This window comes from Podarcis raffonei, chromosome 5 (genome assembly GCF_027172205.1).
Source record: "Podarcis raffonei isolate rPodRaf1 chromosome 5, rPodRaf1.pri, whole genome shotgun sequence".
NCBI lineage: Eukaryota > Metazoa > Chordata > Lepidosauria > Squamata > Lacertidae > Podarcis > Podarcis raffonei.
The window spans coordinates 30,870,838-30,887,966 of record NC_070606.1 but is presented as its reverse complement, the minus strand read 5'-3'; the positions used below and the strand labels follow the sequence as shown (position 1 = coordinate 30,887,966).

The 17,129-nt window shown below is 45.0% G+C and overlaps 1 protein-coding gene across 1 annotated transcript; it reads right to left on the bottom strand.

Annotated features, from left to right (window-relative positions):
* Positions 1-1,380: 1,380 nt before the first annotated feature.
* Positions 1,381-16,857, bottom strand: DDX21 (DExD-box helicase 21). The gene is made up of 15 exons (XM_053388454.1): positions 16,416-16,857; positions 15,134-15,391; positions 11,438-11,513; positions 9,924-10,102; positions 9,522-9,639; positions 8,328-8,513; positions 7,067-7,212; positions 6,565-6,714; positions 6,053-6,214; positions 5,687-5,806; positions 5,493-5,566; positions 4,596-4,755; positions 3,198-3,332; positions 2,360-2,404; positions 1,381-1,643 (listed from the first exon to the last, which is right to left on the bottom strand). Exons 1-15 carry the CDS (start codon positions 16,836-16,838, stop codon positions 1,455-1,457), a joined length of 2,421 nt encoding a protein of 806 aa, XP_053244429.1. The 5' UTR covers positions 16,839-16,857; the 3' UTR covers positions 1,381-1,454.
* Between the last annotated feature and the right edge of the window lie 272 nt (positions 16,858-17,129).

The following is a 17,129-nucleotide window of genomic DNA, read 5'->3' as shown; positions in this document are numbered from 1 at the left end:
GTTGGGTGCACCAAGGCTACCATTTTCAGTACTATTTCAGATTCACAGGGTTGTGATAATGTGATTGGCTCTGAGGCGGGGTGGGGTGGGTGGGTTGCATTCCATTGCAACCTACCTCTCCCACTCTCAACACTAGGTGTCCATCCCAGCTTGTGCTGCTTGCCAAACCCACATACAACCGTGACCCACAGCAACTCTTCCCCTCACCAACCCCCCACACTTACCCATTAGACCAGGAGTGGGGAACCTGTTTGGCTCCAACCCTGTGGGCCTCCTTTGACATATTGGCAGGGCAACCCGCCAGCTCATCACATGACATAATTGCAATGTCACGTAATTGAAATGTGATTGTCCCACTAACACATCCTGATCTGAAATATCACACGGAGATTCCCAAGCCTGCCCCCCGCCAATAGCTTCAACGTTCTTCAGTCCATCCTTCTGCTCCCCACCCCATGAGGTGCAAAACAGTGCCAAGGTGCACCAACCACACCCCTTCCCCACAAAGCTCCCACTTCTCTCCAGGCCTCACCAAGTCTCCCACACTACTCAGCTGAGACCTTTTGCAAGCAGAAGACAACAGCTCAGGGGAGCTGTAGAATGACACTCATGATAGGACAGCTCCCTAGCAACCATACTGCTCTCCTGTCACTTCCCACCTCTTTGCCTTCTGCCACCAAAGCTGAAACAACATAGTGGGTAAAGTGGGCAGCGGAGCAGGACAGCTGATGAGTAGCTGCCCTGGCTAGTTTTAACTTTCTCCAAAGCTTGCCTGGACCACCCACTGCCACCTCCCTCCAAGGCTACTACAATGGCCTGACACCTCTCAGAAAGCTGTAGGTTGTGGTGTCATCTGTCAGCAGCCAAGCAAAGTGATCATGATTATGGCCTTCAGAGAAATGTAGAAGATTGGGGTTGAGCACCACTGCATTTAGTACAGCTGGCTCCTGATCCTACACCACCATCCACTCACACTAACTAGCACAAAGGGATGGCATAGCAGCCCTTGGGTTGGAGCCGGACTTTGCCTTCTGCAAACAACAATGGCTCCTTCTGTCCACAGCTTTTTTAGCGAGTGGTGAAATCCTGCTAGTGGAATGGGGGAGGGGAGAGAAGGAGGCAACATTTGTCAAATTCCCCACTCCCTGTGCAGTCCCCTAGAGCCACATATTGTTCCAGAGGATAACCTCTAACCCCCCCCAAAGCAATTTTTTTCAGGGGGAATTAAGCAAACTCTGGACCGAAGTCCTTATTGCAAAATTACCTAGTAACATTCAAAACTAGAACGATTCACTCCCGTTTCCCTACCCCAACAAGTGAGTTATGCGGCCAGAATTGTATGAATGAGACAAATCTAAGAAAGCAATAAAAAGCACATAGGAAAGTGTAACCAACTTTACTTCTGATAAAACAAGTGATTTAGTCCCAGTTGTGTATGACATATTAACAAATGATCAAAAAGCCCGGCTATGGCTTCTTTTTTGGCCCCTGTTTCTGAATCTGTCATGCCTGTTGGAGCCGCCACCTCGCCTTCCATTCCTGAAATCCGAGCCACCACTTCGGCCGCTGTCACGTGATTCTTCAAGCTCGGGCAATTCTGTTGCCACAGAAAGTTGCCAGCGTCTTGTATCCTGCCATGTTTGCTAATAAAAAACAATTTTTTTGTTATCTCTACAATCGGCACTGAATTTACAAACCAGTATTTGCAAACATCACATAAAATAAAAGGATAGAAGTTTTATCAGCTACATGGAAGATTCCCACCCCCCTGGCATCAAAGTAAGTTAAGAAAAGTATTGTTATATTGCCTCTTGACACCTCAAGGTAACCTGTTATTTCCTCCTATGTTTCTTCCATACAATGACCAACAAAAGTTGATTAAAGTTTCAAAACTTCCAAAAGCGAGCATTTCTGTAAAAAAAGAAGCCATGTTTCTTACTTTAACTAGTGTTTAGATCAGTTTCCCAAACTTGTTTCCAGCTGCTTTTGAACTACAACTCCCATCATCCCTAGCAAGCAAGACCAGTGGCCAGGGATGTTATAAATGCCATTGAAAAGTTAATTACACTGCCTCTAGTTATTGGACATAATCTGATAAAATGCATGTTTTAACCATGTGATGGTGTTGCTCTGAATGGAATGGAATATCGGATGAGAAGTATGTAATGATAAAGAAGAGTAGAAACTATCAGGTTCCATTTCACCCCTTGATTAAATTTCTTAAACCAATTTCTTCCTTCCTAAAATGCAACATTTCCAATTTAATGTTTTTATAATGATAGCAGGTCATATTTCTTCATTTATGTATTAATAATAAAGTGGAAAAAACTTAAAAATCCATTAAGTAGCAATTTCTCACCTGTACTTTATTTAGTTCAGCCACAGGAATATCAAAGCACACACCCTGAATACAAGAGAGAGACACTGATCGTCAGGCATTAAACAAAGAAATCTGCAACACTTTGAAGAAGGCAACCTTATTAGTTCACATATTAAGATGCAACAGTAACTGCCTGACAAAGTGCCGGCATTTGATTTGTACAAAAAAATTATAGAGCAGCGTCTAAGTGAATAGTTCAGGTACTGGCGAAGGCCAAGTATTTTACAGACCAGCTTTAAGAACCAGAAAAGCCTACTATAGTGTGATGAGGAAAAACACAGATGGCTGTTTTTTTAATAACTAAACACAAGTCAAATGGAGAAGGATGAAAGGATTTGTCAGCCATTAACATTAACCAGAAGTAATAACTGTACAGTACTTGAAAAATTTCCTGCAAAAATATGACGTCTACACAAAGAAGTGCTTGTATTTTATTCCGTCACTTATAAAGCAAATCAAATAACCCTTACTTCCAAACATTTTATGAATGTTACAACATGCTCTGTAATCCTTATTCATAGTAATTCTAGAGTACATAATTAATATTCTATTTACAATGTTAGAGAGCTAGGACTTACTCACGGCCACATAAAAGTGATGATTCAACTCTGCATATTTCCAACGTATTATGTTCTATCCTACGACAACACTAACTCTAATTATAAAATTCATCCTCATATTATTTCACCAATACCATTTTGGTTTTCAAGTACAAAACCTGTGCTTTGCATGTTATCAGAACAGATGAGGAAAAACAAATACTATAAAATGCTCAACTAGCAAATACCTACAAAATGTCTAGGTCAATATTTCTTACCGTCTTCCCCTTAAGAAAGCGCATTCGGGACACTTTGCTGTCAATGTCCTCACCCAGCTGTTCTTTCAGACCTCGCCAAGCATAGCCAATGGTGTGCATTTCTACTGAACACTGAAGAGTCATGGTCACAAAACCCTTTAAAAAAGCAAGCAGCAATTGACATTTACAGTAACAGCAGAGGGATATAACCTGTTAATTGTTAAGAGTTTTTGATAAAGGTCTTTACATTACAACTAATGGCTGCTAGGTTGTAAGTGGTGCAGCCTGACAATAATATGTGCTACCAATCCTGAAAGCACCACACTGGCTGTCAGTGAACTACCAGGCCAAATTCAAGGTGTTAGTAGAGTACTAGCCTATATAAAGCCCCAAGTGGCTTGGGGCCCAAGTATCTAATAGAGTACCTTCCCCAGTATCACCCATATTTGGACCTTACAATCAGGCGAGGCCTTGTTACTAATGTTGTCAATGGGGGCTGTCTGGTAGGAGGTGATGCATGACAGGGCCTTTATACTGGAATGCTTTCCCAGAGGAGATTCCCCTGGCACCTTCATTATACAACTTTAGGCTCCAGGTGAAAACATTCCCATTCAACCAGGCTTTTGGCTGACTGACATCCTATATATTGTGTTTTTGAGAGGGGGTTGGGGTTACTGTTTTGTTTCTTGTTTTTATTATGTGTTTTGTGTTTTTATCTTGTATTTTTATGCTGTGAACCGTCCTAAGATCCAAAGATGAAGGATGAGGTATAAGAATTTGATTATTAATAAAAACAACATAGGGTACAAAAAGGGTTCCACAATAATTCAGTGAAACTACCAAATAGACTGTTTAGCTTTTATAAATCCAATCTATATTTAATTTCCTTAATACATCCTCATTGGGAGGCCAGTCATACAATTAGGGCCAGTGCAGATATAAGCAGCATTCAAATTCCAGTTAAAAGGGAATCCTGGATAACCTTAACAGTAGTTAATATTGGTGCCATCACGAAATTCAATGTCTATGAATGTATGTGTTTTATCCTTGGTGGTGGGAGGAAAAGATTCCCTGCCAAAGAAGGAATTACAGGGCCCATGCACAATCACTTAACTATGGCTCAAATATTATTCATTCATTTACTTAGTTTGTTGCATTTATATCCCACCTTTTCCTCCAGGTTCAAGGTGGCGTATGTGGCGTACCCATTATACCACACTGGCTAGTCCTTTGTCAAAAAGAAAATGTATTGGTACATTCAGTATGTCAGGAGGGGGTGTGACCTTTTGGGTGTGGCAGTTTCGCTGTGTTCTCACCCAGATAATGGAGAGTCCTATCAGGAAAGTTTGACTAGGATAATCCTTAAAATAGATCTTATATAGACTATATAAATGTTATGCAACTGCATGCCATATTTACCGCATCCGAGTTGAGCAAAGAACGCTGTTCAATGGCAGTAGCTCCAGAAATATGAGCCAGTGCGGCAGCCAGAGCTTCCACTGCCCCCTTTTCCTCTATCAGCCGTTCAGCTGCCTGTCTGAAGTGGTCAATGGCAGATGGAGGAACGGAATCCAAAGATCTGAACAAAAGATTAGTCAGTGTCATGTAAACTGCTGAAATGAGAAGTGTACATTTTATAACACAGGAGATACCGAAGCTTAAACAAGGCTGCAATCCTGAATACACACTAGAGAGCAAACCCCACTATTTTGGGGCTTACTTCAGAATATGTACAGGATTGCAGCTTTGGAATTCTAGGGTTGTATCCAATGGCTGACAGAAGGTGACTTCCATAATCTTCTCCTCTTCCCACTTTGCCTTCTACAAAAAGTTTTTTCAGAGGTTAAGGGAGCTCCACTCAACAGCATATGCTGGACTACAACAGAAGTGGGTAGATAAATCATTTTCTCCTCCCCACGTTGTTCAGGCGAGTCCCCTCACTCCCCAAAACTCTGCGTCAGCTTTTTGAGGAGCATGGAGAACACAGAGGGGGAAGACCAACTGGATGCAATCCCTAGATTATTACCCAAACTTCCCCGTATGCCTCCAGTAATTTCTTTCTTAGTTTTTCCTGACAAATTCAGATCAAATCAGTACACACCCACATACATACTCTCCACAGCTGCAAAGAAACAAAAATGTGCAACAGTGCTACTGTTCTTGTGAGCTAAAATAGAAGGCTGTGAAGCAGAATCTGTAATCTGTCTTCATTAAGTCAATATCCTGATCTGATCTTGGACAGATATGGTTAATGGAAACTCGTGACACGCGCTGGACACTGCATTAAGTTCAAAATATAAACAAAGAATGAAGTACCTGAGAGCATCTTTACTGGAAGCCTTAATAATGTCCGTTGCTGTAGGAACACCCACGCGTTTAAATGTAATCCCCTGAAGTTAACAGTAAGAGTATGTATATTATTCAAGTGAAAAGCCACCCCTGGAAACACATGCAATGGCTTAGATATCCAACATATAAATGACACAAAAAAGTTGGAAGAAGATAATTACCGCTTTTTGTTCTACTTGTCTCAGCTGATAATCTTCCTTGCGCTGATAGAAACAGATGCACATCCCAGTTCGGCCAGCTCGACCTGTGCGCCCAGAACGATGAATATAGGACTCTACATCCTTCACAAATGAAAAGTTGTGGGGAATGCTTATATTAATCTTATGAAAAAGCTACAGAGAAGCCAAACATTCACATTTACTGACATGCAAGAGCATTTAGTTATGCAAAATGAAAGACCAATTGCACAAAACACTACATGTGGCATCCAATGTTGTCTGTCACTTTAAGTAAGCTACCTCTGGCCTGCAACATGAGCATACAATTAAAGGGGGTTCTCTCCTTTCCACTAGGAACTAGTAATTTACCTTTGGTGGTGAACTTTGTATTACCAGATCAACCTCTGGGATATCTAAACCTCGGGCAGCTACATTGGTTGCAACCAGAACTCCAAATGATCCATTGCGAAAGCCTTTCAGTGTAACTTCTCTCTGCTTTTGTGGAATATCACCATGTAAAGACTGTGCATCCTAAGTACATAAAACAGAGTTAATGGGAGATTATTGGCAGAAGTGACAAATGAGAAGGATCAGTTTCCTCCCAACCCCAAAAGCAATTTAAATGAGCTCTGACAGATACTGGATGCAAAAGAATATTTTCCCTGAATTCTGACATACCTATTTTCTATTTTTCCCCTTTTCATGAATAGTGTAATGCTAAAATATCTATAGCTGCACGAATACATTCATGCAGAAAACAGGATACTTGCACTGTGAGACTGCCAAAATGGCATTCACTTAAGCAAGACATCCTTTCCCACAGTCAGTTCAAGTTAAGTTGAATTTGTAGCAATCCTTTACAGAAATGAGGGTCATTGCACCTGTTTTATTGAGGCATTCAGGGCCAGTTCAGTTGCTTCTTTTTTGGTCTCACAAAATATGATGGTACGTCCATGACTACCACTGTAGACTTGAATAACGTCTCCAATGACTGCAGCTCTCTGGGACCAATGACATTCAATAGCCAAATGCTGTCAGAAAATGAAATTAATGCTGGTTAGCAATAAAAGAAGCTATGACTAAAGGCTAAATTAGTTGAACATTCCTCCCACTGAAATCAATGGTACAAGTTAGGCTGGAATCAGCCCTGTTTACCTGGGAGTAAGCCCCAGTGAATTCAATAGGACTTGCTTCTAAGTTGACATGCCTAGGAGTGGGCCATAAGTTATGACTTAAATGCAATTGATTACAGTTTGACCGAAGCATAACCAACTTTGGATCCAACCCAATTATCTTTACTGTGGGTTTGCTTGCTTTTTAAAGAAAAGAATTACACTTGGTACACACAAATTTAATCTTGTTTCACTGGAAGAAATTACTTACTTCTACATTCATTGCAGTCTTTTGAGTCTTCTTTCCAATAAGATCAATTTGCTCATATCTAGATTTCATGTATTTCTTTGCTACATCATAAACCCAATGTGGGCAAGTTGCAGAAAAGAGTAATGTCTGTGGATTGTCTTCAGAATCTTTAACACAAAACAAATATTGTGTCATATAAAGTTAAAGCAATTAAACTAATTTCCACAATTAAAAATACATGAAAATCTATAATCATCATATAGATATAGAGGCAAAATGCCACTCAGAATAAGAGAAAAAATTACATTAACATTTGTGCACTCTTACTTCCTGATAATTCTCAACATGTGCACTCAAGGTATTACTATTCAACAGAAGCAGATGTAGAGTATAAAAATAGAAACCCAAATGAATGCACGTGTCTTGTATATCCAGTGTCTCATGCTTTACTTGTGAGCATTTTCCTGTTCTAGTTTTAATAAGCTTTAATTAAAAAAATTATTGAAACGCCATTAGGAACACAACCCCATACCAAACCTTTTTTAGAGCATCATTCCCTTTTAGAAGCAATGTGTGACACTGGGTATTTCAAAATACTTTAAAATAACTTTTAAATCTAAAACTAAAGTATCATAATAATTTTAACCCAATGTACATATAGCTCATTTTTTTATTTATATGCTATATTATGCACTATGGGACGCGGGTGGCGCTGTGGGTAAAAGCCTCAGCGCCTAGGGCTTGCCAATCGAAAGGTCGGCGGTTCGAATCCCCGTGGCGGGGTGCGCTCCCGTCGTTCGGTCCCAGCGCCTGCCAACCTAGCAGTTCGAAAGCACCCCCGGGTGCAAGTAGATAAATAGGGACCGCTTACAAGCGGGAAGGTAAACGGCGTTTCCGTGTGCGGCTCTGGCTCACCAGAGCAGCGATGTCACGCTGGCCACGTGACCCGGAAGTGTCTCCGGACAGCGCTGGCCCCCGGCCTCTTGAGTGAGATGGGCGCACAACCCTAGAGTCTGTCAAGACTGGCCCGTACGGGCAGGGGTACCTTTACCTTTATATTATGCACTGGGCTCAAATTATATTTAAAGTCCTCTGACACTGAAAGAGAGTAAGACTAAATTGCTTTCAAATTTAATCCTCCACTACAAATTGACCAATCCTCCACAGTACTTTCAATTCAGGTGAGAGACTAAGGTGGACAGCACAGTGTCTGCTGAGCAAACAGATCCGGATACAAAAGAGCTCTATGGCTTCACATGACAGGTGAAGATGAAGTAGTTACCTTTTTTATAAGCATATGCTAAAATTTCCTCTACTTGTTCCGCAAATCCCATGTCCAACATCTGGTCAACTTCATCCAGGACAACATGCTTTAGATTGGAAATGTCCAATTTGTTATTTTGAAGATGGTCTTTAATTCGACCTGGAGTCCCAACCAGGATGTCAATGCCATTACGCATAAGATCAACTGAGAAGGAAAGTTAATGTTGATTATGTATTAAATTGCTGAAGAATTAGTTTCATGAATTGTGACGAAATGCCATGTGAAGATGAAACAGCTCTGCAGCACATTTCTAAAAAACAGTTTCCTGTGACACATGATCATATCTACGACAATGTTCTAAAGTTTGCAGGAACTACTTTGGTAGCGCCCAAACCTTCATGCATGCTACTCTCCAAAATGTGTAACTTTAATATACATTTGGACATTTGTCAGTGCTTCCATTAATCCCTTTGCTTTAAGATATAATCTAAGTCTGCCATCCTATGCTTACTTAACCTGAGAATGAGCTGCACTGAATACAGTGGAAGTTAGTTCCACCCAAGTAAAAATACACAGGACGGAACTGTAATTATTTTCTTCAGTTTTTGATATCCCTTCCTAGCTATTAAGCAACACTGATTTCCTATAGGTAACTTTCAAGTTTCACCACACACCTCTGAGCACAAGAAAAGTGAAATAGTGAAGTACAGTCAAACCTCGGTTGTCGAACGCAATCAGTTTCGGTAGCCCGTTCGACTCTCAAAACCATTCGAAAACCAAGGCACAGCCTCCGATTGGCATCGGACATTCAGCCTCAAAAAGACGTTCGAAACCAGAACACTTACTTCCGGGTTTTCGGTGTTCGGGAGCCGAAATGCATGGTAACGGAGGCGTTCGGGAGCCGAGGTTTGACTGTACTTGTGTTCTGTTTTGTTTGAAAGGGGGACCAGTACCACTTCAGTTTTTTAAAAAAGTACTTTTTAAAAGCAGGGATATAGAGTGAATGTGTCTTTAGCACCTAATAACACACCACCAATGCTAACATTTATGTAACAAGCAGGAATAGAGCCTAATCTAAAGGTAACACTATTTCTTCACATTTTAATGGTGTTTTCTCCTCAATCACACAGATAACCTTCTTTCTTTCTTTTTTTAAAGTGCTACTACCGCAAAAAAAACAAAACAAAAAACAACACTGTTGTTATTTCTTACGTTGTCCATTGTATGCTGTTCCTCCATAGAAGCAAGCCACAGTGAGTTTCCTTGTGACATCTTTGAAGTCTCTGGCTACTTGCATTGCCAACTCTCTGGTTGGAGTGAGGACCAAAACCTAAACATTTTATTGAAATGCAGTTAGTGTTATTTGAGTGTTGTAAAAGTATGGGCTAAAATATCCTTTTATTTAAATCTTCAGAATTTTTGCAAGTTTATTTTTACCTGAACATACACTATTATACACATGGTGGGAGATATTCAGAGCTGCATAGGTGAAAATCTCCTCCTCCTACCTGCCCAATCTGCTCTGGAGGGTCTCCCAACTTTGTGGAGCACATCTGGGGGAATTTGGGGGCTGCAGCAGGGGAGGGGGAAGAAGCATAAGTCAGTTTCACTCACCTTTGGTGTGCGGCCTCTTTTTCTTTCCTGGGGATCTCCCTGAAGTTTTTCAATTAAAGGAATGGCAAAAGAGAAGGTTTTCCCGGTTCCAGTCCGAGCTTGGGCTATTACATCTTTGCCATCAGAAATATGCTTGTAAGTCTTTACTTGAACTGGAAACAGGTAGGTAACTCCACGGGCTGTGGAAGAATACAGTTAAGGCTTTTATATAGAAAGAGGTAAAATCATCATTATTCAACAGCTGACAATTGCTTATACGAAAAGAACCCAATTCATAGCATGAAAGTAATTCAAGTGTTTTTATTAAATATTGGAGGAAACAGATGTGAAGCTTCATTGAATATGTTGCTAATTACATTTCCAATGTAGATCAAGGTACTACTAGTCAAGCATTCTGTCTAATAGCAGTTACCTAGCCAGATGCTTTTGCTATACACAAATGTGATGACTGCTTTGTTTATCTTTATTATTTAGAAATCAGGGGTTTATTGCCTCTTTAAAATGGAAGCTACATTTAATTATTGTAGCTGATGGCCACCTATGAATTTGTCTAACCTCTCTTCAAAGTTATCTAAATTAGTAATTTAGTAATAGTAAGAAATGAATGTCATGCATTTTGAGTTGTGAAAGAAATTTTCTCTTTTTTTCTTAACTGAATCTAGTCAGTCAACTTGCACTGGATGCTCAAGAATTAACACTGAGAAATTCTCATACAAAAAATAATAATCATGTAAAGAATTCCAAACAGAATTTTAAAGTATTTTCAGATACTTAAAGATAGAAAGAAACAAGAATGATCAGGGTGGGGAAGAACCACACAGAGAAGTATACAAGAAATATTACAAAACTGTAATCTAATCACTTAATTTAGAAGAGTTTGGTAATTCTCAGGTGGAGCTGTAGTTTGGAGAGAATCATTATGATCTAAAAATGGGTCTAAAATGTTTAGAAGCTGTCTGATTTGTCATTTTCATCAGGTGTGTTAAGGTTTCCATAATTAAATGACATTACAGTTGTATATATATCATTTATTTGTGTTAGATTTTGTGAGGCTTTAACACTGCATAGCCACCACAAAAAGGTGTGAAAGGTTTGTATGCATTAAGTCAACTTCTTTTTTAAGAAAAACACATAGAATTACTAGAACTGGCATTTTAGGCAAATGGTTTGGTTATTATATTGAAATTTTCATTCCCATTTTATTTTCTAGTCTCAGTATCAAATATGGTTTTTTTTCATTGTCATTGTATACTAAGCTGTTTTCAGCTATGATTCTGAGATCTCTCTCCTTGGTGTTCACAGCCAAATTAGAATGCATCAGGGTATTTGTAAATTTTGACTATTGTTCCAATGTGCATCATTCTGTACTTACATGGAATCTCATCTACTATTGCTCAGCCACCATTCTAAGACATAATGAAATAACCAGTCCTGGGGAGAGCAAGATGAAAATGGGCAGGGAGGGGGGGAAGAGGAGTGTTCTGCTTCAGACTGTAAACATTTAAAGAACATACCTTTCAGAAGGTCAATTGTTGCTTTAGAGAGATTAAAGTTGGCAAAGTCTCCTTCCTTTTGCTCTTCAGTCAATTCCTGTTGGGATTTTTTTAATGCAAAAGATTAGTTATAGAAAATCAATTCAAAATATTTCAGAAAGTGCTAGAAGTGCCGGAAGGAAAAATGTTTAATATATCTGGTAAATGTTTTCACAGATTCAAACATCTTGGGGGGAAATAAGGAATGGAAGGCAAGAGATACAAAGATATCCAGTACATAAGGCTCTCATAAACTTGTAGTATAGATGAACAAGAAAAGAACAGAAACCTCAGTACAAAACACTTACAGCAAGCCTATTATATTGAAAGTGCATTGTCAACAGGCATAATTTATCAACAGAACAGCTAAACAAGGGCAAAACACTGATGATGTGGCTCAGAGACTGCACTACATACTTGAACGGGAACCAGTGACAATTCATAAAGGTACCGTATTTTTCGCACGATTGGACGCACCGGACCATAGGGCGCACCTAGTTTTTTGGGGGGGAAATAAAGGGAAAAAATTTTCCCTTTATTTCCCCCCCAAAAGCAGGTCAGGGAAACCGAACCAGGTCGAGGAACAGCGGGATAGTGGCGCTGCGCCTCCCTGCTGTCCCCCGAGCTTGTGGGGCTGGCTGATGTCTGCCCGGCGCAAGGGGCGCTCTGCTTCAGGGCGCCCCGCCCACCGGGCGGCAGGCTGCTATCCGCAGCTTGGGGAGCCTTGCGGGGAACTCCTGCAGGGCTCCCCACCCTGCGGATGTCTGCCCGGCGCGAGGGGCGCTCTGATTCAGGGCGCCCCGCCCTCCGGGCGGCAGGCTGCTATCCGCAGCTTGGGGAGCCTTGCGGGGAACTCCTGCAGGGCTCCCCAAGCTGCGGATGTCTGCCCGGCGCGAGGGGCGCTCTGATTCAGGGCGCCCCGCCCGCCGGGCGGCAGGCTGCTATCCGCAGCTTGGGGAGCCTTGCAGGGAACTCCTGCAGGGCTCCCCACCCTGCGGATGTCTGCCCGGCGCGAGGGGCGCTCTGATTCAGGGCGCCCCGCCCGCCTGGCGGCAGGCTGCTATTCGCAGCTTGGGGAGCCTTGCGGGGAACTCCTGCAGGGCTCCCCACCCTGCGGATGTCTGCCCGGCGCGAGGGGTGCTCTGATTCAGGGCGCCCCGCCCGCCTGGCGGCAGGCTGCTATCCGCAGCTTGGGGAGCCTTGCGGGGAACTCCTGCAGGGCTCACCACCCTGCGGATGTCTGCCCGGCGCGAGGGGCGCTCTGATTCAGGGCGCCCCACCCGCCGGGCAGCAGGCTGCCATCCGCAGCTTGGAGAGCCTTGCGGGGAACTCCTGCAGGGCTCCCCACCCTGCGGATGTCTGCCCGGCGCGAGGGGCGCTCTGCTTCAGGGCGCCCCGCCCGCCGGGCGGCAGGCTGCTATCCGCAGCTTGGGGAGCCTTGCGGGGAACTCCTGCAGGGCTCCCCACCCTGCGGATGTCTGCCCGGCGCGAGGGGCGCTCTGATTCAGGGCGCCCCACCCGCCGGGCGGCAGGCTGCCATCCGCAGCTTGGAGAGCCTTGCGGGGAACTCCTGCAGGGCTCCCCACCCTGCGGATGTCTGCCCGGCGCGAGGGGCGCTCTGATTCAGGGCGCCCCGCCCACCGGGCGGCAGGCTGCTATCCGCAGCTTGGGGAGCCTTGCGGGGAACTCCTGCAGGGCTCCCCACCCTGCGGATGTCTGCCCGGCGCGAGGGGCGCTCTGATTCAGGGCGCCCCACCCGCCGGGCGGCAGGCTGCTATCCGCAGCTTGGGGAGCCTTGCGGGGAACTCCTGCAGGGCTCCCCACCCTGCGGATGTGTTCCCGAAGCGCCGGGCGCTCTGCTTTCAGGGCGCCCGACGCTCCGGGAAGCAGGCTGCTATCCGCAGCCTAGACATCCCTGCGGGATCTCCCGCAGGGTTGCCTAGGCTGCGGATGTGTTCCCGAAGCGCCGGGCGCTCTGCTTTCAGGGCGCCCGACGCTCCGGGAAGCAGGCTGCTATCCGCAGCCTAGACATCCCTGCGGGATCTCCCGCAGGGTTGCCTAGGCTGCGGATGTGTTCCCGAAGCGCCGGGCGCTCTGCTTTCAGGGCGCCCGACGCTCCGGGAAGCAGGCTGATATCCGCAGCCTAGACACGGCTAGCGGAGCGCTAATCCCGAAGCTTGGGGCTGCGGAGCTCAGCGCGCCCCAAGCTTCTGGGTGCCGGCAAGGTCTAGACGGCTAGCGGAGACCTTGCCGGCACCCAGAAGCTTGGGGCGCGCTGAGCTCCGCACGCCCCAAGCTTCGGGATTAATGCAGCGCTCCGCTAGCCGTGGGAGAGCTGGGTCTCCCACGGCTAGCGGATAGCTTCCTGAAGCCTGGAGAGCGAGAGGGGTCGGTGCGCACCGACCCCTCTCACTGTCCAGGCTTCAGCGAAAGCCTGCATTCGCTCCATAGGACGCACACACATTTTCCCTTGCTTTTTAGGAGGGAAAAAGTGCGTCCTATGGTGCGAAAAATACGGTAATTATTTTAAGTTCCTCATACAAAGTCTGGTAGCCTCCAAACTTGATGTATGTTATGAACATCAGAAGCTACATCATTGTGAAACAGACCACTGGTCCATCTCAGTATTTACATGGACTGACAGCAGCATTCTGTGTTAGAGACCTTCTTCTGGGTACCCCACCTTCTAAAGCAACCACAAACATTTTGACTGCATCACCTCAATTGTGGGACTTTTGCTAGGAATGCTCCCCAAACATTTATGTCTTTTCATTGTCAACCTTTTAAACTTCAGATGACCTCTTTTTAAATGAGTCTGGTGCTACTCATCTTGATGTTACTGTTTTTCCTACTGTGGTGTTTTACTGTAATTTCAGTCAATTTAGGAGTTAGCCACCCCTACGTTAGAGTATTTTTTGCCATAGCATCTACATGAACAAGGCCCTTTATCCTCAAACTGAACTCAGAAAATGGACACCTTCAGCCTGTTTATCCAAATCCTTGGGTCTGTGCACTTGGAAGTCCCAAGTTTAACAAAATGCCCTTGCATCTCCAATGTATGGAATATTTGGAGACAACTTTCTAATGCTGGAAAACAGGTGTGTGGACTAGACTGGGAAACATTCTACTTTTAATTATTATTATTTCATCTATACTTCTCTTCAGGAAATATATTAAATAAATGCTGTGTCCCAGGGTGACCCACAACAAAACACCACCATAAAGTCTTTACAATAACAAAAAATGAAACATCACAATTAAAACCAGCAATTGATATAAGTAATTGAAACAGTTGAAACTTGGAACCTAAAGAGTCTGGGAGAAGTTTAAAAAGTCTTCATCTGGTGACAAAATGATTATATAAAGTTCTGTCACACCAAGGAGGTACTTTTTCTCAATGCAATCTACATTTCAGGTGATGGCACAATGATAACAGATAACCTAAGGCCCCGGGCATGAAAACACAGAAAGGAATTCCTTCATGTATCCAAGTCCCAAACCATGTTAAGGATTCAAAAATTAAGTATCAACACTTTGAATTGTGCTTGGAAAAGGAATTATGACTACACCTTGCCTCAGTACATGGGTTAATACACTCACCTTTCCCAACTTCTACACTGAAATTCCATTGAAATTAAGTATACAAAATGAAAGGTAGGTCTGAAGGTATCATCTCACCTGATCTTGGTCACTCTCACATTCCGTATTTGATTCTTCAGCATTACCCTGCTTTTTTGACTTGCCAACCCCATTAGTGATGGAGGATGTTGTATTGTGTTCCGCAATTATGACTTCAATGTCATCAAAAACTTCTTTCTTTTTCTTACTTTTCTTTGGTTTGGGTGGTTCCAATTCTGTATCAGACAGTTCATTCTCCTCTGTTGGTGTTTCTTTAATTTTCATTTTATGCTTTTTAGATTTATCTTTTTTATCCTTCTACAATAAACAACAACCTCAAATTAATAATGCACAGACATATCTACACCCCCCGCATGGAAAAACACATTTCCCCCTATATTATTTGAAGCTATGCAGTTCATTGTGTTTGTATGCAATTACATCCTTATGTAAAGTCCCACTGACCTCAGTGAGGCATACTTCTGTTGCCTTTTAGAAGTAGATGGGATTTTCTATTATGTAACCCTCACCCTGGCTTTAATGTATCTACGTGGGGGGTTTGTTTGTTTCCTTGTTTGGCAAGATAAAGTGAATAACAAACTTAATAAACAATAATAATAACGTACTGCTTACTCTACAATGCAGCTCAACCATGCATCTTTCGAATTACACGCAAGTAACTAAGAGCATAAAGAGGCTGCTGGATCAGGCCAATGGCCCATCTAGTCCAGCATCCTGCTCTCATAGTGGCCAAGCAAACACCCGCGGGAAACCAGGGAACACAGCAGGAGCACAAGGCCGCTCTCTCCTCCCGTGGTTTCCAGCAACCGGCCTTCAGAAACGCCGCTGCCTCCAACTGGGGAGGCCGAGCTTGGCCACCGTGCCCAGTAGCCACGGATAGCTTTATCCTCCCGTTGCATAATCCTCTCAGAAAGCCATCCAAGTTGGCGGCCATCCTCACTGCCTCCTGAGAGGGCGAGCCCCGCAGTTACAAACTATGCGCTGCGCGAAGGAGCACTTCCCCTTTTAAAAAATAAAGAAATAAAATTAGGAGTGCTTGGTTTAAAAAAAAAATAATTTCGGCCGGGGGGAGGGGAGTTGGAGGAGAGAAGCAAGACTGGCGAGGCCCACGTTGTTAAAGGCAGCCGCGTGGCAGCGGCTCGCCCCACGCGCTCTTGCGCTTCCGAGAAGCGAGAATTCGACTACGCGGCCGCCGAGAGCCGCGGCTGAGGAAGAGAAGCCGCCTTTGGCTCCTCCTCCCGGGCCCGGCTCGCCTCTCCACTCGCGGCCACGAGGCCCAGCCGGCCCGGCGTCTTCTCCCGTTCTCCCTCTCCCCGGATACCTTGCGCTTCTTGCCGCTGCCCTCCAGGGCGGCCTCGGCGTCCATCGGGGTGCGGGGCTCCATCTCGTCCTCACTCTCGTAGTCTGGCCGGGGGGCTGCGGGCATTTCCTGGGAATCTTCTCCGCTGAGGTGGTGGCACAAGCGGCTGCTCAAGGCCGACGCCGGGGTAAAAGGAAAGAGCCCCGCCCCGGCGGCGCTGCTGACGAGGAAGCGAGGCGGCGCTTGGCTGCGGGAGGCGGCTCTTGGCCAGGCCCAGCCCCGCCAACAGGGGGAGCGAAACGTGGGGAGGCCCGGGGCTGAGGAAGCCGAGCGGTCGCTGGTGGCGCGGGAGGAGGGCAAAGCCCGGGAGCGGACGAGGCCCAAAGCCTGCAGGGCCGGCGAGCGGGCGTAGTGCTGCGTGAGGCAGCGGCCGAGGCAGCCCATTCCCTCCCAGGCGGCGAGTGCGACTGTCCCCGGCTAGCAGCTCCCGCTGCTCCGCCTCCCCTGAGGTGAAGCGCGGTAAACGGACACTCCCCCCCTCGGTGAGTCATCGCCGTCTTTCTCCGCGTTGGCTCTGCTGTCGCCGCCGCACTAGGTGGCAGGCAAGAGGGCGGCCTCGGGGGTGAAGCTGAAAGGTTTCCGTACAGTTCAGCACCGTTTCCCTCTGGCCCGAGTCCTGTTGCTGCTGCCGGAGGCCGAGCAGTAAATCTCAGCGGTGAAAAGAATTTGCATTGA

Bases quoted from the DNA above. Each gene is read 5' to 3' on its own strand.
- DDX21 (XM_053388454.1), bottom strand. From the start codon at position 16,838: ATGGGCTGCCTCGGCCGCTGCCTCACGCAGCACTACGCCCGCTCGCCG. The intron at 9,640-9,923 runs GTGAGTGAAACT...TAAAATGTTTAG, and splicing joins AAAGAGGCCGCACACCAAAG to GTTTTGGTCCTCACTCCAAC. The intron at 6,215-6,564 runs GTGCAATGACCC...TTATGTACTTAG, and splicing joins TGAATGCCTCAATAAAACAG to GATGCACAGTCTTTACATGG.